The following is a 27077-nucleotide window of genomic DNA, read 5'->3' as shown; positions in this document are numbered from 1 at the left end:
GCTAGATCCCCATGTCCCACCTGGGGACAGAACAGAAGTGTCTGCATGGTTTGCTAGGACATGAGGCCAGGAGACAGGCATGTAGAGTCCCTCAGGCATAGCAGGGCATGATGGGTGCAACAGTGGGCCAGGCTCCTAGGAGGGACAAGGAAGTGATTGTCCCGTATTCCAGAGCAACTAGCGAGCCACAGAACATCTTCTAGGGAGACGTGGACTTCGCACCAGTCTGAACTGAACTGAGACAAGGAGGAGGCACAGAAGCCACTTAGGTGGACAGGTGGCTGGAGACCAGAGAGGGGTGAGGACATCCCAGCAATGCCGGCGGCATGCACTACGGAGGCCTCCCGTGCCACTGTGCCCTGACACAAAGTCTGCCCCCCACCAGCACCCCTACCCTGAGGAAGAAAACACAAATAGACTACAATGAAGTTCCCACTACCTGGTGGGAAGGGGCTCATAATCGTTATTGAACTTTTGTTACTGGAAATTATAAATAAATGTGTATTTCTTGAACACTTGGGTATGAGTCTAAAATTTGGACCCTCTACAGAGGCAAAGGGGAAAGGCCATGCCTTCCCAGTACGAGGTCATTCTTGTCCATATTATTTTGAATGCCACAAAAGATGGCAGCTGGGCCAGGACAGAGGTATGGCAGGTGGAAGACGGTTGTGTTGTACTGACCAATTCTCAATACAGACCGGTCAAGGTGTATTTGGACTGGAAGTCATGGTTCTCATGAGTACTGATTGTGTGAGTCACCCAGAAAATCCATCTAACATTGGGGGACATGGGGAGTGACTGTTAATGGGTGTGCTTTATTTTGGAGGTGATGAAGATGTTCTAAAATGGATTGTGGTGATGGCTGTACAGCTCTGTGGACATGCTAAAAATCAATGATGTGTACACTTTAAATGGTCAGTTATATGGCATGTGAATTATATCTCAATATATATACTTTAAAGCCCTTAGTGACTACTCTCTTATTGCCAGCACCATGTTAAGTACTGAAATCAACCCCTTGAAGCTGTAACTGTGCTTTGTCTTTCTGAGAAATGGGGGAGAACGGCAGGGGGAGGAATCATTTCCTAATGGCCAACTGTGGTTACATTCCTTGGGGAGACACGGTGGGTAGAGGCTGCTAATCCCCCTCTGCTTCCTTCCGATTCTGGCCACCTGCAGCCTTTCGGATTTGGTGAGCTTAATATTAAGCGAAATGAGCTGAAACTGCTGCCAAGAATTCGGCAAGGAAAAATCCATGAGAAGCCTATAAATTTTCGATAATGGTTCCTCTGGCAGGGCCAATTAGTGTCAATTAGGTCTTGGAAAACAACATGTAAGCGTGGGGAAGTATAGCTTACCAGGGAGGGGAGGAAGCCGCTGAACCTCAGGGCCAATGCTGGTTCACAGAAATTCCCTCTTTGCTTAGCCCAAGTGTCAAGTCCAAATTCTTATTTAAAACCCCAGCTATCACAACCACTGGGGACGGTTACCAAAAGAGAGAGGGACTGCCACTGACTTACTGCCTAAGAACTCAGCTGGAAGTGATAAACTATCCACCCCAGGGCCACAGGACAAGCTGTCTCTGCTTAGGACTCAGGAGGAGGTAGGAGTTACAGGCTAAGGTACATCCAATGCCTTATTTGTAAGTAACACCTCTTCCCAAACCACTTTGTAATTACAAACTAGAATCTCTACATTGTGTCCTTGGACTGATGTCTCAACATTCTAATCTTCAACATAATGTGTTTATACCAGACACTGTCCTAAGCACTTGACATGGATTACCTAATTGCATCCCCCAGACCCCTGATTTAGGTACTACCATTAATCTAATTTATGACAAAACTGACGATTGGAGAGTTTGAGTTATGCTCAGAGTTGTAAGTGAAAGCAGGATATGAACCTTGGCAGTCTGAGATCTTGACCTTCATCATCAGTCTCACCTTCTTCATCATCATCACGGTCACCACTGCCACCATCAAAAGGAGCTTATCGGTTTAAGGTGCAATTTTGAACACGGGACGTTTTTGGATCAAAAGACATCAAATCTGCTCTGAGAATGTAAACATTATTCCCATGTCCCAGTTAGGAAACACACACAGGAATGAAGATAAAAGTCTCAACCATAAAGCAGGTCTGTGGCAATGCCAGGCTTGGCTGTTTGACTCATTTCTGCTCATTTGGGAGGCTGCCCCTGCCCAGGGAGCCCCAGCAGCAGGGCCACGCGACACTGATTGGCCAGCCTGGCCTCTCTGAACTTCCCTCCCCACTTCAGGGGAAGGGGGAGAAAGGGCTTTTGTGTGCATTGTGGTGGTAGAGAATACCCAAGGACAGTTCTGCATACAAAAGTGCATTGTCAGAGTCTCTCCTCTGCAGGAATAAGGGAGGGGAATCCAATTAACAGAACGGTATTTCAGTTTCCTGGGTGAGTTCTCTGTTCAGCCACCTTCCTCCCCCCTTTAGGTGCCATCTTGTAACTGACCCCTGAAACTAAAAAACCAATTTGATAGCTTTAACCAGCCGTAAAATGTTCTCATTCTACTTACATTTTCCCTTTAATCACACTGTGAAAACTCAGGTCCCAAACAGCCTCCTTCCAAGGAGACCTAACCGGCGGGAGAGAAATTGGACTAGAGAAAAGGTGTCAAATTCCTAAATTGAAATCTGGGTTCCTGGCTTTGGAGGAGGAGTTTAATAAGGATATCAAGAGAGGAAATGCAGATGAGGGCACAACAAGTAGGCTCCATGGGGAATCATAAAGGGTTCATTCATAAAAAGTTATGCGCCCATTATGCCTGGATTTTCACACACTGCCCTGGGAAAATATGCAATGCACAGTTTTTCAGAGCAAGATGCATACTTTCACAATTCGCCCTAATCCTCTCTCCCTCCTGCCAAAGGGGCATTGACCTGCCTCCTCCTGGCAGATTTCACGGCACTGACCCCTCCCAGGGACCAGCTCGGCCCACACAATGCACTTGTTCCAAGCACAAAAGTTCACTAACAACTGCATTTGGAAACATCAGAGCGGGCCAAATAGTTGGCAAAGGAGATTCCTGCGAATGAAGTATGGTTGTAGGCGCTGGGCCATGTCTTGGCTGAGAGACACACACACAGAGACTGCAAAAGTGTGTAAAATATAAGCCAAAACAAAAAACAAACAAACAAAAAACCCCAAACAAAACAAACCACCAACTACAACGAACAGCAAAGCCCCATTTAATCTTTGAAAGTGCAGCCAGAGAGACCAGGATCTGTAGTGAGAAAATTCCTGTTTCAAGAAAAGGGAATGACTGGAAGTCCCTCTGCCTGTGCCCATCCTCAGGAGCGTGCCTTGGCCCTCTCTGGGGAACTTCAGTAACAGAGAGCTTCCTCCCCATGAGCCCTCTAAATCTGTCATATTCCTGGAGGAGTATAGGGTTGCCAGATTCAGCAAACAAAAATACAGGAAGCCCAGGTCAATTTGAACTTCAGATAAACAATGAATCATGTATTTTATCTAGCAATCCCAGGGGAGACTCTTCTCAGATTCAGCCTCTCCCCGTCACCAGGAATTATAAAGTCTCATCTGACCTCAGCCACTAGCAGGCCGTGTGGCCTTAGTGAGTTGGTCCACACTTAGGGAGCATGGTTTTCCCATGAAGGTGTGGGATAAGTGTCTCTAAGGTCCCTGCCAGGCTGAGGCGTTTGTGATTCCATGCTCTCATGTAACTCCTCCTTTTACTATTTTAATTATAAAATAATACCAAGTGCATTCTTGTGAAAGATTCAAACAACCCAGAAGTATACGGACCAAACTATGAAGCTGCCCATCACCTCTGTATTTCCTTTCTCAGAGGTAACCACCTTCTGGAGTCGGATGAGCACCCTGAAGTCCCCTTTCTGTGTACTTGGTACTAGACAAGTTTACAGGTACGAACATTTGTAGGTAAGTGGGATCATTCCCTGACCCAGTTCTTAGGGATTCCAATGCTGTAGACTCCCAGGAATCTGTACTCGGGAATACTTCCAGGTGGGACTGGTGTTCAGCATGGTTCAGGAACACAGCCCTCTGTCATTTTGCCATATCCAGTCAAGAGCTACCTACAAAGCCATGCCTCCCCCTGCCTGCTAGCACCCATCACATCTGCTCACATTAGATGGGAAGCAGAAACCCAGGGCAGACAGCCTCCAAACTGCCATTGGGTGGCACACCGGATCTGTCCTGCAGCACAGCACTCTGTCTATGCTTAGCCCAGGGATCACTTTCTTGGCTTGCTTACCTGGACTGCTAACTACCTGATTCCCCCTTGTGGCAGTAACCTCATACCTGAACTCAGAGCCTACCTTGGCTCCTTTCTATAGCACCCATGAACATTAACCCATACCTGTTTGTCCCTCTAAGAATTAAAACTAACGCCCCACCAGACAGATGGGGCTTATGTGCTACTCCAGATGGCAGCTGACCTGGCTGAGACCTCTTGGTTATATGGAAGCCTAATGCCTGCCAGGCCCTCTTGGGTCCAGCAGGGGCCTCTGTCTCAGTCTCTTCTGACCTTCCCTAAAATATGACATGAAGTTGGGCTCGGCCTGGCCATGAAACTCCCCAACTTAGTTCTCTTCTCTACTTCCCAACAGCAGCTCACTCCCAGGCCATTCACAGCACAGCAAGGTGGCTTTTCTGTCCACATGAACATGTGCGAGGAACCAAATTCTCCCTGAGAGCGCAGACTGAAAGCTCACTCTACAGACCACTCTAATAATAAGGACTGCCTACTCTCAGCAGAGACGCTTGCGTCTGGCTCCTCCGTCTCCACCACGGTTGTCATTCCTGGGAGAATCCTCACATCCACTCCCTGAGCACCAAAGCCATAGGTCCTCCTTACGACATTAATCTTCTCTGGTCACCCGTGAGACAGCTCTCTTCTATTCACCAATCCTGAGTGAAGTGACCTTTCTCTTTATGCCACCTGCCTACTGCCTCTCACTCAAAGGTCTAAGCTGCCTTTTCATGTATGAGTCCATGCACTGTTCATCTCCCCAAAGCAATATATGCTCAGCAAAGAAAAATTAGAAAATAGAGCTAACCCAGGGACAACAGAATACAGTTTTTTAAAATACTCCACTGTCTTGAAATAGCCACTGTGTATAATTTATTTATGTTTATAATTCTACTTGATATGCATATTGTAGATCACAGAATGGTTTCTTCCAGTTGAGTTCAGCTCACACAATGATTTAAGTCATTTTGGTCAGGATAGACACTGACCTACCGACTCCTTGTTTTATCATACAAACCCCATCTCACTCATTTACACCTTATTTCTGAAGGCATCTGAGTTTATAGTGCCTGTATAATAGATGCAGAAGTGTATTTTTGTCAGAAGGGAATTCTACTGCATATTCTATTTTGTCACACCTTTTTTGTGTGTAAAAATGTACAATGAACACCCTTCCATATCAATAAAGAGTCACCTCCAACTTTATTGTCAATGGCTGGATAGTTTTCCATTGAAAAGACGGATCATAATTTATTCAGCGAGCCCCTACTGTTGAACATGTAAATTGTTTTCAATTCTCCCTGCTTCAGTGAACATCCCTGTGGCTAGAGCTTTGCACACTTCCTTAATTAGTTCTCCAGGATAAGTTCCAAGAAGTGGAATTGCTGGGTCAAAGGGGATTCACAGTTTTAAGAGCTTGTAACATGTGTGGCCAAATGGAGTGCTCAGAGTTTTACAATGACACAGACCCCTGAGAGCTTCCCATGACTGCCGTCCGAATGGACCCTTCCAAACATCACCAGCGTCACACAGAGCATCCAAGCACTCCCCTCTGGAGGCTTTCTTAAGTCAACTCACCCAACAGGGGGGCTTTCCTCCAATAACCATCCCGCACCTCCACGTAGTCGTACCAGCACAGGCGGCTTTTAAACAAATCCATGGATGTGAAGTTTAAGATGATCTGTAAAGAGTTACCACAAAGTCAGTTTTGGCAACAAAGCCTGAGGAGTTTTGAAAGTTCCATCTTGCATACCGGGCTTCTCATGTTACCCTTGAGCATACAGAGCTCTCAGGCCACAGTAGGAGTGTCCTCGCAAAAGCACACTCACAGGAAGCCTCGTGACATTCAATAATAAACCTTAAGCAGGATGGGGGGTAAACAGAGGAGATGGGTCCTTTGGTTCTGTCTGGGGACTCACTAGAGCTTTTGAAGTCACTAGGTGGTTTACAGAAAGCAAGATGCATTAAAAGACAGGCCAGGATGCATTGAGCCTGGGGATTTGGAAGGAGGTAAGGGGTCAATGAAGTTCAGAGATACGAAAAGATCTTATAACATCATCCATCATTCTCAAGGATCTGGGGTTAGCCTGAGTGCATCTGAGCACCTCCTTGATCAATGTGCCCTCGGCCATGACCTCACTCGTCTGAGGTGCAGTGTGCCTGATAGCCTTCTTCCAGTTTGTCCCTACATCCATCCATTCATTCATTCATTCATTCTACCATTGTGTTCTGAGCACCTGTTTTGCGCCAGTTGATGCTGGCCTATTGAGAGATAAAAACATCAGAAAAACAGGGTTCTTGCCTTTGGGAGCTCAGACAAAGAGGGAGGAACAGATGTGTCGAGCCGATTAGAACAGTATGGCATACATGCTGAAAAGAGAGGTATAGACAGAAAGAGTGTTGAGGAGCCCCATGGAGAGAGAACTGAGTTCTGCCCGGTGATACTGGAGAAGGCTTCTCAGAGGAGGGGGCATTTAACCCAAGGGGAACAAGGGTCCAGGGGGCAGAGAAGGAGGATGGGAGGGACCGGACACAAGCAAAGCCAAGGACATGTTTGGGAAACTGTACTGTCCACCCAGCCTAGTTCATTGTGTGTGTGAACTAGGAATGAGGAGCTAGAAAGGGAAAGGAGAAGGAGAGAAGGCTGGGGAGGTGGGGGTTCAGCTGGACGGGAAAGGAATGTTTCGGTTCTCCGGACCTCCTGAGGCCATTCAGTGGATGCGTCTGTCCCACCTGGTAGAGGGGGCTACGTGGCCCTGCAGAGTCGGCACAGGGGCACTGTCCCCATGAGCTGGCCCTGTCCCCATGGCAACTCTTCCATCTCAGGGCACCCTGGCAGACGACCGAGACAGAGCTCAGGTTTTCCCCTCTCCCTTCACCCCATTCAGTCCCCACTGTGCAAGGTGCCCATGCCTTCTCCTGCACCGAGCACCCATAGCTCCTCCTACACCAAGCACCCACAGGCCCTCCTGCACCGAGCACCTGGGTCTCACCAGCCCCAGCTCTCTGGCTGTCTCTCTGCCTGTGCTCAGCCAGTCCCTGCTCCATCACTTCTCAGGTCTTCTTGCTGTGCAAGACCCCACTGAGGGCAGCCCTGCGTCAGCCCCTGCACCCCTGACCCTATTCCTTTTCCCACTTGCGGGGATCTTTCTCTTAGTTAGTTCAACTCTCTCTGGCATCTTCACTCTCCCACTTTCATGTAGAGTCAGCCCCAGCTGGGTCTCTGGTCTCAAAGTAAACCTGAGGGCTGGAGGGTGGAGGGATGCAGGTCAAAGGTTCTGGTGTCCAATTGGCCAAATAGAAAAGAATGTCACATATTTGTTCTTGCTCTCCATGGTCCCTCTACTTTGACCGTCTCCCCTCTGGTTTTGCCACACTGGCCTGTCCTCTCTCCACTGTCTCTCTTCTCTGCCAGCTCTTGTCCTCTCCAGTCCCCATGAACTGTGAGGCCACCTCAAAACAAGACACTTCCCTTCCAGTTTCTCTGTCTGAGGATGACACCATCACCCCAATCACTCAGGTGCAACACCTTTGCCCCTATTGTTAACTCAATGCTGACAGACTCTTGCTTTAAGATGTCTGTGGCCCCTGATCCAAGCCTGCTTTAAGATGTCTGTGGCCCCTGATCCAAGCCTCTCTCACTGCCCCTTCAACATCCCTTCCTGTGTTGCTCCTGCTGAGGTGATTTCAGAACACTCCCTGCTGTGCCCACATCCACTCTGCACACTAGGGCTGACAGATCAATCTCGCACTTTTATCTCATGTTTGCTAGAGCCTCCCTCTGTTCAGAGAACTTCAGTGGCTCCCTTTGCCCCAATCTCATAAATTAAGCTCACTGCCTACCTTCCAGAGCCTCCAGCGCCCACCCGAACGGGTGGTCTTATCTCCCAGTGCTCCCTAATATATTCACGCAAACGAAATCCTCCCCAGGTCCAGCTCAAGTAGCCCCTCCCACTTCCCTGAGTCCTCTGATTGCCCAGATGCACACAACTCTTCCCTCTTTGGAACTCTCCTCTCTCTTTCTTACAGTGATTCCAGAACAGGTGTTTTTAGAGCCAGGCAGATCTAGATTTCTTCTTAGCTCCACCACTCACTAGCTTTGGGGTCTTGGGAAAATACTTGTGTGCTCTTGGACTGTCAGTTTCCTCTTCTATAAAACAACATGCACCCCACTGGGCTGTTGAGGGGACTGTACAACAAACTGCACAGAATGTACAGTGCTATGCTTGGCACATAATAGCCGCTCAGTAAATGGAAATTTTAAGAATCAAGCCACACTGAGTGTCCACTTAGTGTACCACAAACCAGACACACTAAGTGCTCTTTGCAGGCTGCCCGTCTTGATTGAGAGTGTCCAACCCTCCCCTTGGGACAATCCCACCCCATGTTCAGGTGTCAGGACTAGGAGCACCTTCTTCCACAAAGCCCTGAGATCTCTTAGGAAATGAAGAGCCAGTACCAGAAAATAATAGGTCAGCTCACCTCCCATGTTGTAGAGTGTGTGTGTGTGTGTGTGTGTGTGTGTGTGTGTGTGAGAGAGAGAGAGAGAGAGAGAGAGAGAGAGAGAGAGAGAGAGAGATGTTGCTCTTCTTTCAAACTAGACCGGTAGTTCTCAACCCTACTTGCACATTAGAATCACCTAGGAAATTAAAAAATATATATTGGTGCCAAACAAATGCTCCTTCTTCAATTAAATCAGACTCAACAGGGATTGGCAGAGGGGGCACCCTAACTAAACTCTAAGTCTCCTAAATACAGAAACTATACCTTTAAATTCCTTCGTATCCCTTTCAGGGTTCACACTCATGCAGTCTGCTTCAGGAATACTTGCTAGCTGGTTGCAATATAGTTTTTTAGCCTTTGCTTTTTAAAATTCCAGAAAGGAAATGTTATTACAAATTCCTTGGTAACACATTCACGATCTGAATGAATGGGATAATTATACAGGCTAATTATTTTAAGTATGTTAGTGAGCCATAAAGATCATAGGGGAAGAGGTGATGAACAGGAGGTGATAACGCAAATCAGTCAAGTTTGATAATTACTAGCAGCTCTGGGGAAGGCTGGGTGAAGCAGAAATTGAAATAATTGTGCTGAAATTTCAGTGATATGCATTCTCCCTGTCCCCAGTTAGCAATAATAATTAAGGCTGGGTGAAATCTTACACAGTTCAAACATACCAGAGAGCCTCTGCTATGCAGGGCAATTCAACAATTTGGGGATTAACAGACCCCTTCTTTCTCCTCCTCCTTTTCACTTCCCTCCCACTGGCACCTCCTGCAGACACAGGGATGGCACATCCACCCAAAGCAGACAAGTCTAGAGTCTCTCAGGCTCAAGATGACAACCACACTGTCATAAATGCTTACAGCCAGAGGAAGGATGTGCGCATATACGTGTTGTTCATGTGTGCATGTGTGAGCATGTGTGTGTACGAATGCATGTTCAAATGTCTATTAGCCTATCCCTTTCGTGGAATAATAAAGGATGATGGTTAAGCATCCAGGTTCTCAGAGTCAAATTGCTGGGGCTCAAATCCCAACTCTGCAATGAACTGAGTAGCCTTGGACAAGTCCATTTCCTTACCTGCAAAATGAGTGTGGTAATAATAGCACATGAATAATATCAAATGGGCCCTGGCTGGTTTGGCTCAGTGGATTGAGCGTCGGCCTGCGAGCTAAGTGTCGCTGGTTCGATCTTCCAGTCAGGGCACATCAGAGAAGGAAAACTCTGACTCCAAAAAACCTCTGCTGCCTTGCGGCATACCTCTTCAGGGGAAAGGCTAAGGGAGTAAACCCCGACAGAAAATCCGGAGCCGGAGTCCCTAAGGCGGTTTGACGTTGTAGTCAACACCGGCAACTCCTGCGGCGCACCTGAAGCCAAGCTGTATTGACTCCGTCTTTCCCTTGGACCCTTCAGCTGCAAAGAGAGGGGGGGGTCTGCTGCATGGGCAACAGCAGACCCTCCATATCACCCTGCCCAGGCTCTGTAGCTTCAGCTTCACTGGAGAGGACACTCCAGCGTCATCGCAAGATGTCGATTCAACACGGGAGGAGACAGATACCGTGTCACTCCCGAGTCGGACTGCACAGCCATTCTCGGCGGTGCAGATAGACTCTTAAGAAGCTACACCATCGTCTCTCGAGACGGACAGCTGCCGACGAATATCAAATGAAGCTGTTGTGAGAATTAAATAAGAGAATCCACATAATATACTAAAAACAGTACCCAGTCCATAGAAAATGCTCCCAATGGTTCCTAGCCATTATTTTTCCCTAGTTATCACACTGTGTTTAAATTGACATTTAAAGGGAAACCTGTAAGTTGGCTACAAGCACCTGAAAAATTCAAACACCTCTCCCTGTCCCCCCAGCTGCATGTTTTTCACTCTGCCACTCATCCATGCACATGTTCATTCAACAAATATTTATCATGTGACTCTGTGCCATAGGCAATGTCCTCAATGAATCTAGAAGAGGAACAGCCAAATAAACCAGTGTCATGATTTGCGAGACTAGCTGCAACAGGTATGACTGTACGGAGCTAGAACCAAGGGACAGAGCAAACACTTCAAAGATAGCTGCATCTATTTTGAGACAACTTGATGACCTGTTGCCTTTGTAGAAAGGTACAGTGAAGGAAACAAAGGTCTCAAACTGCAGAAGGTCCAGTTCTTAGTTCCGTATCTTACTGTGAATTTGGGCTATTTATAAAGTGCCTGAGCCTCAGATTTCTTGTTCACGGAATGGATATTGAGCCTCAGATTTCTTGTTCACGGAATGGATATAAGGAAATGCATGTTGCAGTAGGGTCGAGAATATACTCCCCTTGGATGAGAACAAAAGAGGTCCCTGCCTTGGGCTTAGCTCTCGAGAGTCATGAAATCTTCAGGGCCAAAGGAACAAGCCCACCCAGAGCTTGCCCAGCTTCTAGACCTCACACTAGGAGCCCAGAACCCTGGAATTCCCTGCCCACACAGCCCTGAGACCACTTCCAGGACACATAAAGACTGCCATCCTGGATCCATCCTCCCGAGGGCAGACAGCACACCTGGGCAGTCCACTTCCACTGGAGGGGCAGCCAAGCAATGACTACTTGCAAGGTAGGAGTAGAGGGTGTTCAGGAGTGCAGGCTGAGGTGTCATTATAGGTGCTCGTAAGACGAAACTGGGACTGGGAGGAGAAGGAGAGGCCAGCTGTGGGTTGGCACCTAGCTCTTCCCATATCGCCACCTGCCAGAGCAGCACTCCGATGTGCTCAGAAATTCTAAATTGGATCCTTTGCCTTCCAGCGCATCCTGATGGTGTGTTTGTCAATGTAGAAGGATAACACCTACTTTGTTTACAAACTGTGAGCTTGATGTACAACTCATGTGAGCATTCAGCACATAGGCTTCTATTTGTAATGAGGGAGGATGGCTGAAAAGTCCAGAAGGAAATAACAGTAAGCACGGTAGCACAGTGCCTGGTGCACAGCAGGCACTCGCAACCTAACAGCTGTCATTACGCTTCAAAGACTGTTACGTCATTTCCGGAGGCGGTCCCACACCTACCTTTTCCCCTGGAGTGACCGATATCCTCCAGACGCAATGGGAATAAGAAGGGTAGCCGTTTGGAAAACCAGGTGCAGAAAAGTTTCCTGTTGTGTCCTGCAGAGTCTCCCCACACGCTGCATGAGCGAAATGACAATCATGATTCAGGCACGTTGCACGCACACCCTACCTGAGAGCGCCCCCTACAGGGCTGCTGAGCACACACCTCTGTACTAGCCACACCCTTTAGAACATATGGCAAGAAGTGTGCCAGGCTGACTGACATTTTCCCGTCTAATAAATGTGAAAATAGGGTCTGGGCACCAAGAGGGAATATCCCAGAGGTTCTTCTGAGGCTCTCCGATTGAGCAAGGCCTACAGCCAGGTTCGAATCTCAGCTCTCAGCCACCTGCGTGGTGGTGGCCTTAGTATTCTTATCTGTTAATTGGGTGGGACCTGCCCAGAAGGTCAATGAAATCATCTGCATTAAATGAAATGGCTCAGGTCCATGCTTGGCACATGGTACATGCTCCACATGGAGCAGCCTTACAATCACCAATAGCAATATCTGTGGCAGAGAGAATATGAAAGCCCAAGTCGGTAACGCAAAGAGGGAAAATGCTTTGAAACTCATTATCAGCTGTTATTTTGAATCCTGCCTCTTCTTTTTCTGCTACCCACCTCTAAATGAGCTACCAAATAGCCAAGAAAACAGAGAAAAATGACCAGAGGCACAGGAAGCTGGAATACTCTGCAAGAGGCTATCCTGGCCATGAATGTCCAAGGGTTGTGAGTCTTGAGTCTAAAAACTATTTCCATGATTTGTCCTCATACATGTATGGGGAAGCTTGGAAGCTGCAGGTTTCATATTCCCCTGACTTCCAGGGACTTCAGTCCCAAAGACGAAGATACTGAGTTGCTGGGGGCCTCCTCCTCTTACAGGGCCATCCCCAAAATGTGGGAAAGAAGCATCCTTATGCACATTTTTCGGAGTGCAATTCAAATGCTGCACAGCAACTACCCTCGCCTTCAGCTACTACTTGAAACTCCTGGGAGCTGCAGTCTTTGGAGATGCAGGAAGGGATAGCTGGAGAGTGGCCCATCCTTGGCCTCAGGAAATCCTGGATATAGGGGATTCAATATCATATTACCGAACAACTGCCAGGCATCACAAGGATTATGCCTGGCAGTCCACACCCCCGAGGGTTCCATGGAAATTATTTCAGAATAATCATCAACATTCTGCAGGAACAGATATGTTACTGTATGGCTCTGTGGTATTTACCAGCTGCCTCGAATCCTTTTGGGAAGTAAGAAGCATATAGATTATAACTAAATAAATACTATGGCATTTCCCAGGGAATGCTATAAGGTTTCTCTTTCAATTCAACAAGGTTATATGATACGTGTGTCCTGTAATGCAGCCCTAATGCGACCCCAGATGACTAATAGCTGGATGAATGTATTTCCTAGAGGTTCACAATGCAGAAGAGCCTCACATGGCCCTTTGCAGGCCGCATGAGCCTGCGGAGCAGGACGCTATGATAGCCCAACTATTCTAAGATGGCCCTTATTTCAAATATTCTGTTCCATGATCAAACCACGTGCCTGGTCTAGGGGTTTCAAAAGGTTACTGGACCTGTTGGTAATGGAGTTTTCTTTTTCCGCCCCAAATGCTGAAATGCATTCTGTCCCATCAGTGGTAAAAACTTGACTGCTGTAACCAATGCTTTGCATTTAAAGTTCAACAGCTTAAAGGGGTGAAGGTGAGCTCACCCCCAGGACAGCAGGGGATGTGATGACGCTGAAGTCAAGGAGACAAAAGGCAAAAAAGGGGGCAAATTCAAGAGGAGCAGGCTTCTGAACTGGCAGGGAAGTGGGCATCTGCTCAGACCCTAGAGCACTGTCCAGATGTCAGTGGCAGGCTGGTGGCCACTGACCGGCATCTTTGATGGCTGGAAGAGCCCAAGACCATAGAAATGACCTCATTCACAGTACTGAGACTCCTTCCACTTTTCACTGTTTGGGAAGCTGACTTCCACCCTTCCAAAAGCATCCGCCTTCATTCTTTGTCTTTTTGCAAACCCCTTACCTCTTGTTTTGCCAAAACACATCCTTTACTCCCATAGAAAGGAGAGGTGCGTTTGCCATTGTGGGGCATGCTGTTGTTTTACTGTGCCTCCTGCCTCTTCTGAACATCAGGGTTTGCCAGAGAGTTCTGCAGCTTCCCACAAGTTAAGCTGTGGGCTCCAAGACCTACCATTCGCTTTGCTGCTGGCAATCACTTCACCCCTCGGGCTTTCTATGCCGTCTAACACCTCCTAACAGCAGCACATCAGAAATCACAGTTCCCAAGGGGGCAGTCTCTTCAAGTTCCCCAAGTTGTTTTTCCAGCCAAGGGGGACGTTTGCGAAAGGGCAGAGTTGCGTTCCAGGGGCGCGCTGCGGGCCCCGGGACTCCCCAGGGTCCAGTTACCTGGGCATTTGTACAGCTTCCTGGCTTGAGCTATGTCTCCCTGACTGAGCCGCACACGCTGGCCAATGGTTGGCCTGACGCCGTTGTCATCTCGACGGGGGAGGATGGTGTCTAAGAAAACTCCTCTACAGGGAGAAAAGAGAGCACGAGAAAGGAGAAAGAAAAGTCAAGGCTGTCAGGCTGTCCACGCTGGGATTTACAGTCTTCATTTCCTTGCCTATAACCCCATCAACATTCCTACCCCCTGGCCTGCCCCCGTGCTGGCACTTGAGCATTCCATTTCATCAGCTGCCTGCTCACTTTCCAATGGGAAAATGATTCTGCCAAGTTTAAAAATATGCCCTAGCCCAGAGGCGTAAGGGCTTCCTTACTGATGTCTATTGAGTATTTCCACAAAGCCCTTGACAGGTCCATGCCAAAAAACTGCAGGGAGCACCATTCAGAGAGACTATGATGTGAGTGGCACCCCCTGGAGTTGTGCAATGGGCAGTACTGAGCACGGATAAGTCTTGGAGAAGCTCCAGAGAGAGCACAGGAAGCAGTACAGTGTGAGACTGTCAAGAGGCTGGTCAGGAAGTGCTAGATGAGTTGGTGAAGAATGGGGATTGAAATTTGGGGGCCTTGCTGGCAAGAGGAATACTCAGATGGAAAATTACATGAACGCAGAGAACAAGGGGTAGTCGAGAGAGCCCTGACCTAGAAATTGCTGTGTAAGCCTGGCTCTGCCACCTGAGTGAGCTTGGACAAGTCCCTTCCCCTCTCTGAGTCTCAGTTTATTTTTCTGAACAATAAGAGATTGGCCTAATGGTCATGGTATTCAGCCCCTTTTAATTTTAATGTCTTCTTCTACTCCAATGCAATTCAAGTTTAAAATGAAAAACAGACACATAGATACGAGGATGCCCAGCTGAGTACGAGCCCTATTTTCAGCTCCATGTTGTGGGCGTGGTGTACCCGCTGTCTGAGCCTGCCCCCTCTTCTTCCAGGCCCCTGACTTGGGACTTCTCCTGGAGGAATAGCCTTCCCTTGATCAGGCTCCTTGTTACCACCCTGTGTCTTTCCTTCTCTTCATAACCAAGTTTCCAGAAAGATTGTCTCCATTTTCTGTCTGCCTGCTCACCTTAACCCAACTTTGATCTGACCACACAGCAACAGTGACCAGTCATTGACCAACCGACAACTCGGACAGACACTTGTCAGTCCTCACCTGCCCCTCTCTACAGCACTGTCACCTTCGCTGTCCCCTCCTTCCTCAGATTCTCTTCTCCCCAGGCCTCAGGGCACTGCTCTCTCTGAGGAGTAAGTTAGGGTCCTCTTCTTCTGCTTCCCTGGGAGTGCTATATCTCAGGCTTCTGTCCTCTCTCTTGCTCCATCTGCTTCTCTGGGCTTCAGCCACCATATACAGGCTCACAGCCCCAGAGCCACCTGCAAGCCAGATGCCTGATGTCCATTCCCCTAGGCTGTTCTATGGGCCTCTTACACCTAACATATTCAAAACCAACTATCCCATTCTTCTCCTTCCATGAACCTTGTCTCCTGAGACTGAAGCTGCAGGTGCCCTCGGCTCCACCCATTCTCTCACACTCCTTTGTCAAAATCAGGAACCAGGTCCTGTCCACAGCACCTTCTGTGTCTGCCTTGAATCTGTGCCTGCCTTCTTGTCCCAGACCACTTCCTTAGCTCAGGCAATCAGTATCCCCTTCCTGAACCCTCCCAGTACCTTCTTAACTGGCCTCCCTCCCTGTAGACTCAGCCACCTCTAATCTAGCCCCCACACTGCTGCAATATGATCATCTCGAAATGCAAGGACAGGGGTGTGCCCTCCCTGCTTAGAATCGTTCACTGACTTCCAGTCACCACCTGGATCTCCAGGCCCTTGGCTCACTGCTTCCGCCTTTCTCTTCAGCCTCACCTCTGGACACCTCCACCTCACTCATTACCTTAAGCAACACTGAATTCCTGCTAACGCCAAACATGCCCCTCCATATGCTGTCATCTGCTAAAGCTGTTGGGCACCCATCTTCTTGTCCCCAAAACCCCATCTGATGGCTTTCCCTGGTAAAAGCCTTCCACGCCCTTTCTATCCTGAGTTAATCATGGCCTCCTCTGGGTCTTCTTCATCTAGTCTCTTCTTATCATACTGTATTGTCTTTTTTTGAGGGGTGATAGTAATTGCTTTCTCTGCTAAATAGTAAGTTCCGCCAGCAAAGAGACTGGGTCCTTCATCTCTATGTCCTCATGGACTGGAACACAGTAGGCCTTGAGAAATGCTTCTAGAACTAAATTACACAGCCAAGATAGAACAGTCATCAAACGATTTTGCAGAATAGTTATTTACACCCAAAAGGAAATGCAAAAATTCTCGTTTTTTAGTTATTAGCCGCACACTCTCTTTTCTCTCTCTTTCAAACATTTCATTTCCCCTAAATTCTACACTACCTTGAAAAATACAGGCTATCCTTATTTCTTCCTTTTTGTTTTTCTATATACTTTTTTTTTTTCTAAATTAGACTTCAAGCTCACTTTCTTTCCAACACTAGCACACAGGTGTCCAGAGACTGCTGATATCCTTTTAGTTCCCCCACCCCAGCATCTAACCACCTGTCCTAATGTCTCTGACTCCCGTCGCCTCATCTCTGGGTCCAGAGTCCTGCAGAGAAACTTTATTGGAATCCTTGATCTCCCCTCATTGACCTCACCGAATTTTAAATTACAGGAGACAAGTTAAGATAAAATTCCAAATTCAATCACCTAGTAATAAAAAAAATGGGTACTTCTGCTGTAATATAAAATGTGTTCATTTGCACTTATTTTTTTGATTCTGCTGAAGAAAGAAATTTAACTGCAGAAAATAAGAGGCTCACTACAATCTCTTAGCAGTCTAAACTAGCTGACACTGCCGATGACCATGCCACATAGGCCACCTTCTGATGTGCCAGGCCCTGGCTGGACACTTGACATGTATCACCTCATTTCTTCCTCATAACACTCTAGGAAGCAAGTGCCATTATTAGTAGGATTCCTCACTACAGGTGAGAAAAGCCAGCCTGCAGAGCTCAAGCGACTCACCCTGAGAACAGAACTAGTAATGGAGAGCCAGCCCTGGAACCCAGGCCAGCCTGCAGCCTGCCTCCTGGCATCTTCCAACCAGTGTTGCCCACTGCCCAAGGAACGGTAGGCCTTAGTGTAGATTAGAGAGTTGACAGAATTAGGAACACTGATGACATCAAAGCAGCAGGAACAACATGGGATCACACTCACACAGCTCTTTGGGGCTGGGACTCCCTCCCCCAAACCAGCAGATCCTGAGCCGCCAGCAAGGCGGTGGGTTCTGGAAGATGTTTACTACAAGAGACATCCCCTGTGTAAACCACTGTAGTAATGTCCCCCTTTTTACGTAGGACAACTTAGAATTGACATTCTGCTGAACTAAGAAAGGGTTTGGCAGATGTCTTAGGGAATAAAACTGTCAGCTCTGAGTTCTCCAAACAAAGATGACACTGTACCAGAGAACTGTCTCCTCATCTGGACCCTTGCCCAACGAATCCTTCAAAGACACCACTACCCTCAGCCCAGGTCCAACTGTTACAGAAACAGGGGAGTCCAAAAACAAACCCCAGAGTTTGCAGCTGGGAGATAGGGAAAAGGAAGCAGCTTTCAGGATGCCCTTGCATGCCTGGAGCTAGTGGCTGGAAACATTGTTGCAAAGATCCGCTTTACTTCCAAGACTCAGGAAGATGGGAGGGATCTTGGACTGTGGGCTGGTAGGGAAGAAGCAGACAGAGCCTATGTAGGGTTCTGTGAATGGTAAGGACGGTTTGCAACACCCACAGCATGAGAGGACACAGTGAGGGGGCGAGAGGAGGCATCTGAGAAAGAGAGGAGGCAGGGAGGAAGAGAGGAGCTGCGGACATTTTGGGCTGGCTCTGGCTCTAGGAGGCTCTCTCTCTCAGGCTCTCTCTGGCCCTCACGCCCTCACTCTCTGGCTCTTGTGGGCTCCCTCCATGTGGCTTGGAGAAGGGGTCTCCAGGCTGCTTAAAGAAGAAGCTCTCACCATGCGGTTTTGAGAAAGAGAGGAGATCCACGCGGTTTACAGGAAGAAGGCAGTTTGCAAGGAGGCTGAGAATCCAGGCGGTCCTGCATTGAGAGCTGGAGGGCACCACAGCACAGAAAGGACCTCTGCAATCAGAACTGAGTGATTGGCAGCTACTGGTAAAGCTGAACTGTGTCTAGGAAGTAGGGAAACGGTGTTTCTGACTTTCCTAAGACTGGCCAGGTCTGGGAGGGGGAGGCAGGACTATGTGTAAATAAACAATTCTTTTTCTTTTCACCAAACTCTGGTACTGAGAGTTATAATTCTGGCGGCAGGCAATCAGGCCCCTAACTAAACAGCCCGTGGGTTCTGTTTTCAATCGGAGCAGCCCAAGGGTTCTGTTACACAACCAAGGGGAGGGGGAGGAGCTGCAATAAACTCAAGGGAATAAAGTTGGAAAGAGACAGCTCAGTTGTAAAGATACATGAAGATTGGGTTTCCCATCAGCATGAATAGCATTTGACTCCAGATGAGTAAATGTTCTATAGGCCATTTTTCTCCTCTTTTACAGAATCAAAGATAATTGCAGGCCACCTGCAGTGTACATGTGAGCAGAAATAATGACATGGAGCTCAGGGGTGGGAAACTTTTGACAGGAAGTAAACCAGGAAAGCCCCCTAGTCAGGAGGCCATTGATAAATATCCCACTGAACAAACTAGTTTTCTAATAATCCATGCGGACAATTGCAGATGGGGCAATGCAAGTATCTACTGGCTAAGAAACAGATTTGCCAAAACCAATCTGAACTCTGGGGGAGAGGCGAGAAGGTGGTTGTGGTAGATTGTTAAAATAATGATATCCACATTCCTTTAGAATATGAAGTTGCCGCTCCCCACACTAAGAGGTAGAATCTATTTCTCCATAACTTGAATCTGGACTGGACTTCATGGTTTGCTCTGGTCAATAAAATGTGACAGAAGTCATGTCATGCAAGTTGTAGAGCCTGGTTCTGAAGAGTCTTGCAGCCTGCCAGCTTGTCCTCTGCTGGAACTCTTAGCTCCCATGGCGTGGAAAGCCCAGTCTAGCCCACTGGAGGATGGGAGGCCACACGGAGGAGAACCAAGTGGTGCTGGTGGGCGGGCAGTGCAATAACCAGATGTGGCACTGGTCATCACCCAGTCCAATCATTCTCTCAAATGACTATTGCTGCGGGAGTGACCAGAGGAGACCAGAAAGAACAGGCCAGAATAACCCACAATATCATAAAAAGATAAGTTGTTGTAAGGCGCTGGGTTTGGGGGGTAGATTGTTCTGCAGCAATAGATAATAGCATGGTAGCAGAAGGGAGGTCTTCCTCTCCTTGGTGCCTGCTGGGAAGCTGATCTGCTCCTACCCTGTGCTGTCTCCTTGCCAATCTCCCTCTGAGGGGTCCTGGGTGCTTGTGAAGAGGAACTGTTATTTCATGGGTTTAGCCCATGGGCTTCCACTGATCTATGCTGATAAAATGTTTTCATATCGACAACAGTGTTAATACTGTTTATCTCCTGAAGGGCAAAGCGGTTGGCATTATGAGCTAGAGATCACAGGGGAAAAAAAGAGGGAGGTTTTTAAAAAGAAAGACAAAAAAGAAATGCTGGTGCCAGAAGATACACTGTCTGCATTCTTGCCTTGGCCTCTGGCTTCAGAGCTTTGCATAGTAACTGGCACTCAGCGGACACTGAGAAGGAAGTGTAGTTCCTATAACCCAAGGGTAGTAATTTATCCGAAATACCCTACCCAGTAGACACCTGCAGATTCTTCTTAATTAAGTAACCACTGCATTTGTCAGTATGTATTAAGAATTACAATGAGGGTAATGGAAATGTCTTCCCTCACCTCGTCTCCAGCATTGCAGATCTCCCTACCTCCTTGGGCTCATTCATTAATTTATTCATTAAAAAATATTTACTGAACACTGCCCTGGCCAGTGTGGCTCAGTTGGGTGGAGCGTCATCCCATGCACTGAAAAGTCACAGGTTGGATCCCCGGTCAGGGCACATACTTAAGTTGCAGGTTTGCTTCCCAGTTGGGGCACGCACAGAAGGCAACTGATTGATGTTTCTCTTATATCCATGTATCGATGTTTCTTTCTCTCTCTTTTCCTTCTTCTCTCTCTAAAATCAATAAATGTATCCTCAGGCAAGGATTAAAAAGTAAAAATAAAAAATATTTATTGAACACTACTCTGTGTCAGGCACCATGTTGAGTGCTGGGGATTAGAAGAGAATGAGATAGTCTCTATCCTCAAAGATCTCAGTCTAGTGAGGGAGAGGGAAATGCAACAGATAAACATTCATAGATAACTTTATAATAATAATTAATAGATAAATTCTAAAGCAATTGTTATGACAGCTACAGAAACAAGACCCAAGTTACCAGCTTCTCAACTGGACTTGACACTGGTAGTTGCCCATAGCTCCTGGTGCTGGTATGGTGTGACCCAACTACTCCCTGCACTATTTCCCAACACCCAAGCACTGCCCCCCACTCTGACCTCTGCAGAAGGTCTCTCATCCTGCCCACCTCATTGGCTTCCTCAGACTCTCCCTTCCCCACAGTAGGTCCCTCAAACTCTCAGTTTCCCCACCTGGAGGAGGAAGACTTGGATTTCCATATGACAACGAGTGTAATCCTATCTGTCAATCCTTCACCCATCTGTACCAGATTAAGAAATTATAATATGAAATTTTCGAGCTGAAAGGGGCTCAGAGAATATGTAGCCCAACCCTCTCAGGATGAAACGGAGGCCCAGGAAGGTAGAGATTTGTCCCAGCACACAGCTGCCCCTAATTACTGTCTACAACCCCCACCCCCCCAGTACCAAGGTTCCTGGGAGAACCAGGACTGGAACTCAGTCTTTCAACTCTCAGTTCAGCAGTCTCTTCATTACACCATGTTTCCCATTATATCTTCTGATAAAGAGAACAGGATAGCACACTCCTACGCCAGTTGTTCAAAGATGCTGAATTAGACCAAACTCTGCCTATTGGAGCTCCTGCCTGGGTGCAGGATTAAGAACATACTAAATTAGCTGTGTGGCCAGAGGGACAGTACCCCTGGGCACTTGGGTCTCTGAGGTTTAGAGGCTCTCTCCCACATATCTATGATGCCATCGACAGAATGCTTTCAGCAGCCTTGCCCAAGAGCCTGGGGTAACCAGCTTCCCTTTCCCCCCGGAATGAATGATTTTCTTCGATCTTTGTGGACATGCTGACTCATGATGTGAATTGTTTCCCTCTTTGCTGTGACTGCTGGGAAGCACAGGGCGGGGTTTGCTGCCCTGACTTTATGGCACATATTCTGAATGTTAAATTGATTCCAAACTTCAACCTAACTATCTACCCTTATTTTTTCCCTACCCTGTGCTCAAATTTCCTCACTTATTTTTTTCTTTTTGTCCTATGTATATATTGGGAATCACCTCTAATCTTTTTCTAATGATTAAATAAATAAATAAGTAGCGAACGAGCTAGTTTTAAGAGGAGACTATGAACAAAGTAGCAGGAGAAAAAAAAATTTTGCACCGTGTCTCCTTTAACTCAAGGTTGGAAAGACTTACAAAACCGAGACTAGCAGAGGAACACTTCTTTATGCAAAATACTTCTGTGGTCTAGAACTAAGGACAGTACTGAAAACATTCAATACCTGGCCCAGCACAACACAAACTCATCAAAACAGATCCTGCTGATGCCAGCCATAAATAAGGGGTCCAGCCATACTTGGGGGTTCCAGCTCCCATCGTCTGTGAGCAGCAGGCAGGAGACCTGGACCTTTGCTCTCACTCCGACCCCAGCTACCTGTGTGCCCTTGAGCTGGCTGGAGCTTCATTTTATTCACCTCTCAAATGAACCCATGATTTAGCACCCTCCCAGCTCTGACACAACTGAGCTACCAATAACCCCAACCGCCTCTAGGAGGACTGGTGAATGCCACCATGTCCACTTCAAGGATGTGCTTTTGAAGATCCCCCTCCCCCCCGAAATTTGACACAGAGCCTCTTAAGTTATTATCACAGTCAACCTCTCGATAATGTCCCTTTTCCAGTTTGCTGCTTGTGATGCTAAGGCATGATGGAACACCAGCTTCACAATGGGATTCAATCTTATTAGTGGGAACCTGATTAGATTATATTTCACTGCAGCCCAGAGGCCACTGTATTTCAAGGACAGACATGCCAGCTGTTCTTGGAGCATGCAGAGACCCACTCTCTGCAGACCGCCAGGAATCCGACCCAAGCCTGCGGCAAGCACCGTAAAACACAGATAAGGCACGAGCATAGATTCCGACCTTGAGAAGGTGTTCCGGGCGTAGTGCATGATGCTGTCAAAGTCGTACGTCTCTCCCAGAGAGCTCACTTCCCCAGCTTCCATTTTTAAGAAATTATATTCCTGACCTGTGAAACAACACTCTGTTAACGCCATTGAAAACCAAGGCAGGCACCTGAAAGGAGGCAGAGATGGGAGAAGGGGGGCCCATAGCAACGTCCAAGAGCTCTGTTAGCTCCATCAGTGGTGGTTCTGGCTGCTATTTTTGAGATTGGAAATTTGAAACTTAGAATAAGCCCTATGTTCTCCCAACCCCACTACCCAACAAACCTCCCCAAATGACACTCCAAACTCTTAAACTAAGTTTGCAGGCAGGTTAGTCATCAATTTGATTGAAAACAAACAAACAAACAATTCTGTTCTTGCTATTAAAGGAACAAGAGAAAACAAGTCAGAGATAAATTCAATCCCAAATAATTCATAATTCAGACTCTTGAAAGCATTTTTAAGGCAACCATATTATCCTCCCAGATACTTTCATATTCAGTATGAACTGCTATATAAAATCATTTAACATGAGAAGGTATTTTTTCAAATCTGGACAATTTATCTGCCTTGGGGCAGAACACTTCTATGCAGAAATATTGCTTTTATATGTACTTGTGTCCTAATTGCATTTCAGTTTCAAAAAGATGTGTTCCCTAAGTCAGCAAAAATGACTTTTATAAAAGCAACCAGAGCCCTGGCTGCTGTGGCTCAGTGGATTGAGCGTCGGCCTGCAAGCCAAGTATCACTGGTTCAATTCCCAGTCAGGGCACATGCCTGGGTTGCACGTCAGGTCCCCAGTTGGGGGCGCAAGTGAGAGGCAACCACACAATGATGTTTCTCTCCCTTTCTCCTCTCCCCTCTCTCTAAAAATAAAACAAACAAATAAATTATTAAAAAAAAAAAAAAAAAAAAGCAACCAGGAGAACCCTCTTTTTTGGCTTATCAGCTTTGATGCTGCAATAGAGTTCTGGTGGATTCCATTCCTTTTAGGAAATGGCATTGGACTTCATTGTCCTTTACAACATAGAAAGTCATATTGCTTCTGCTCTAACCTACAAGCTACGGCAGATGGACAGGGACAGGCTGGTGACAGACGCCTGCACCGTAGTCACTGCCTCAATACTTACAAATGAGCATTGGTCACTGGGCCTGACCCCACCCTCACCACCCCACCCCCCATGGATGCCACCTTCCTGGCCTTTAACCTCTAGATTCCACACAGGCTCCTTACCGGGCTGGATGTTTTCTCTGATGATGGTGACATGCTGATCTCTGTCTGGCCGGGTATGTTCATGCCAGAACCCAACCACATGGCCCAGCTCGTGAGCCACAATGCCAAACTTGTCACAGTTTTTCCCAATGGATATGGCCTGGGGACCTCCTCCTCGGCGCCCAACATAGGAGCAACAGCTAGACAATGCAGAAATATCCAGATCAGCAGGTCAGGGAATAGCAAAAGTCGTGTATGTGTGTGTCTAAAAGAAACAATTTCAGAGCTGAATTTCTCTCATTGTCCAACTTTCCTCCCAATACAGAAACAATCTCCTAAGGTTCTCGACCTTTCTGGCGGTAAAGATCCACTTGAGAATCCGAAGAAAGATATGGCCTCTCTTCCTGGAATAAAACACATACCCTTCTGAACCCTTTCACCCTGAGTCTCTACTGAACCATCACTGATGACAAGGAAAAGAGATGGGGAAGGAGGTGGCTGAGTTCCTGTAAAGATGAAATCTCGGTACAATCATCAGAGAATCCTTAGGGATGGCTCTCCTTCTGGTCACAATTATTTTTTCAAATAATATTGATTCATTATTCCTAACATAGAAAGGTATAAAACAAGAAATTAAAACGGCCATAATCCCACCATGCAGATCATATAAATATGGTAAGTTAAGGATTTATCCTTGACATCTATTCTTGTGCTACTTTGGCTACATTTTTAAAACAAAAACAAAAAACATGTTAAATTCTGCAGATGCCTCTTTAGCATCTATTGAGATATGAATATGGTTTCTTTCCTTTGCTCTTATCAATATGGTAAGTCATGAAAATAGATTTCCTAATGTTGAACTTGTCTTGCATTCCTTAGATACACCTTCTTGGCAGCCCACTCTTCTATTTTTATACTGCTGTATACTTTGTGTTCACATTTGAGTCAGGATTTGGGATGACCATTCATGTTAGATGCATGTAATTTTCTCTTCTTTTTGGTGCCATCTTTGTCATTTTGAGGTAGCAATGCCATGACAGTTCCTTAAACGTAATTTCGAAGAAAGCGTTCTTTCTCTATGCTCTAAAAAGCTTAAATCGTATCAAAATAATCTGTTTTTTGAAAGCTCCAAAGAATTCATCTGTGGAACTCTAGATTTGGTGCTTTGAGGGAGAGAGTGTTTTCCCTCAATTTTTCAATTATTTTTCAAAGTTACTGGTCTCTGCCAGCACTTTATATTTACCTTGAAGTCACTCACGTTACCCAGATTTCCACAATTCTTGCCCTAGAGTTCTGCAGAGTATTCTGATTCTCTGCTGAACGCCCCTTTTTCATTTCTGATTTTGTATATTTCTGCATTGTCACTTTTTTGTCTTAGACTAAGAAGTAGTTTAACTCATTTTTTGTTTATCTTATTCAACATTTCACTCTTCAATTTATTAGTCCTATAACGTGTTACCTTGTCTATTTCTTGTGCTCTCATTAGGTTTATTTTGTTGTGGTAGTAGGCTTTATGTACTTATTTATTTTGCTGACTTCTCTGAATTGAAAATTTCATTGTTATCCTTAATAAGTGTTGTGAGTATTGGACTCTGGGTTTTCCTCTGGACACAGCTTTAGCCATAGCTCTTTAATGGTTGAACTGTAGGCTTTCATTATCTAGATATCTTGTAATTTTAATTCTGATTTCTTTATGACCTAAGAGTTGTTTGGAGAGAGTGAGAGAGAGAGAGAGAGAGAGAGAGAGAACTTTTAACTTACCAGAGAATGCAGGGGTGTTTATTTTTTATTATGTTACTATGTCCAGTTTCATTGCTTTGTGATTAGAGAATATTTTAATGCTATTTCTTCCTTTTAAAATTCATTTAGGTGTTCTTTTTTTTTTTTAAGTATATCTTATTGATTATGTTGTTACAGTAGTTTCAATTTTTTTTCCCTTTGCTCCCCTCTGCCCAGTACCTCCCTTCCCTCCAGCAATCCCACCCCCCCCTTAGTTCATGTCTGTGGGTCGTGCATATAAGTTCTTTGGCTTCACCCTTTCCTATATTATTCTTAACATCCCCCTGTCTATTTTGTACCAACCGATTATGCTTCTTAGTCCCTGCACCATTTCCCCATTTCTCCCCATCTCCGCTCCCAGCTGAAAACCCTCCAAATGATCCCCATACCTATGATTTTGTTCCTATTCTGGTTTGCCTAGTTGGGTTTTGTTTTTATTTTTTAGATTCAGTTGTTGATACTTGTGAGTTTGTTGTCATTTTAGTGTTCATAGTTTTGATCTTCTTTTTCTTTTTTTTTCCCCGTCCTCTTGATCTTCTTTTTCTTAAGCAAGTCCCTTTGACATTTCATATAATAATGGCTCGGTGATGATGAACTCCTTTAGCTTCACCTTGTCTGGGAAGCACTTCATCTGCCCTTCCATTCTAAATGATGGCTTTGCTGGATAGAGTAATCTTGGTTGTGGGTTGCCATTCATCACATTGAATACTGCTTGCCAATCCCTTCCTGCCTGCAAAGTGTCCTTTGAGAAATCAGCTGATAGTCCTATAGGCATCCCCCTGTAGGCAACTCTCTGCCTCTCTCTTGCTGCCCCCAGGACTCTGTCTTTATCTTTCACCTTTGGCACCTCAGTCATGATGCGTCCTGGTGTGGTCCCCTCTGGGTCCAGTTCACCCAGGATCCTCTGTGCTTCCTGGACCTGTATGTCCCTCTCCTTCACAAAATTTGGGAAGTTTTCCTCATTTTTTTCAATTCTTGCTTCCTCATTCTGCACTGGTTGACTGTTTTTTCCTTCCTTATGTTCCAAATCATTGATTTGAACCCCGGTTTCCTTCCTTTCACCATTGGTTTTGTGTGGATTTTCCTTCTTTTCGCTTAGCATAGCCTTCACTTCTTCTCTTACCTGTTTGCCATACTCAAGCATATCTGTCAAGCCTGTGAGCATCTTTATCACCAGTGTTTTGAATTCTACATCTGTTAGATTGTCTATCTCCTCATCTGTGAGGTTGGCTAGCTCCTTGTCGCTTAATTCTCCCACTGGAACCTTGATCTGTTCCCCCTTTCGGGTCATACTTCTCTGTCTCCTCATTCTGACAGGCTCCTGTGTTTGTTTGCCTCCATGTCCCAGGTAGAGCTGTCGCTCCTGTTACATTGTAAGGGGCAGAGCCTTAGGGATTCGTCAGTATAGGGTGACCTGTTTCACCACGTTGTGGCACTG

The 27077-nt window shown here is 46.5% G+C and overlaps 1 protein-coding gene across 1 annotated transcript in view; it reads right to left on the bottom strand.

Annotated features, from left to right (window-relative positions):
* Positions 1-27077, bottom strand: part of TLL2 (tolloid like 2) — a 67981-nt gene that overhangs the window by 22255 nt on the left and 18649 nt on the right. Inside the window, exons 4-8 of the mRNA XM_090277917.1 lie at positions 23882-24060; positions 22625-22730; positions 14265-14389; positions 11811-11926; positions 5838-5940 (exon numbers count right to left, since the gene is read on the bottom strand). Coding sequence (XP_090134043.1) covers positions 5838-5940; positions 11811-11926; positions 14265-14389; positions 22625-22730; positions 23882-24060 — 629 coding nt within the window. The remainder of the gene's footprint in view (positions 1-5837; positions 5941-11810; positions 11927-14264; positions 14390-22624; positions 22731-23881; positions 24061-27077) is intronic.

This window comes from Furipterus horrens, unplaced genomic scaffold (assembly GCF_987537825.1).
Source record: "Furipterus horrens unplaced genomic scaffold, mFurHor1.1.pri manual_scaffold_5, whole genome shotgun sequence".
Taxonomy (NCBI): domain Eukaryota; kingdom Metazoa; phylum Chordata; class Mammalia; order Chiroptera; family Furipteridae; genus Furipterus; species Furipterus horrens.
The sequence above is the reverse complement of the archived record's forward strand: the minus strand, read 5'-3'. Positions and strand labels throughout refer to the sequence as shown.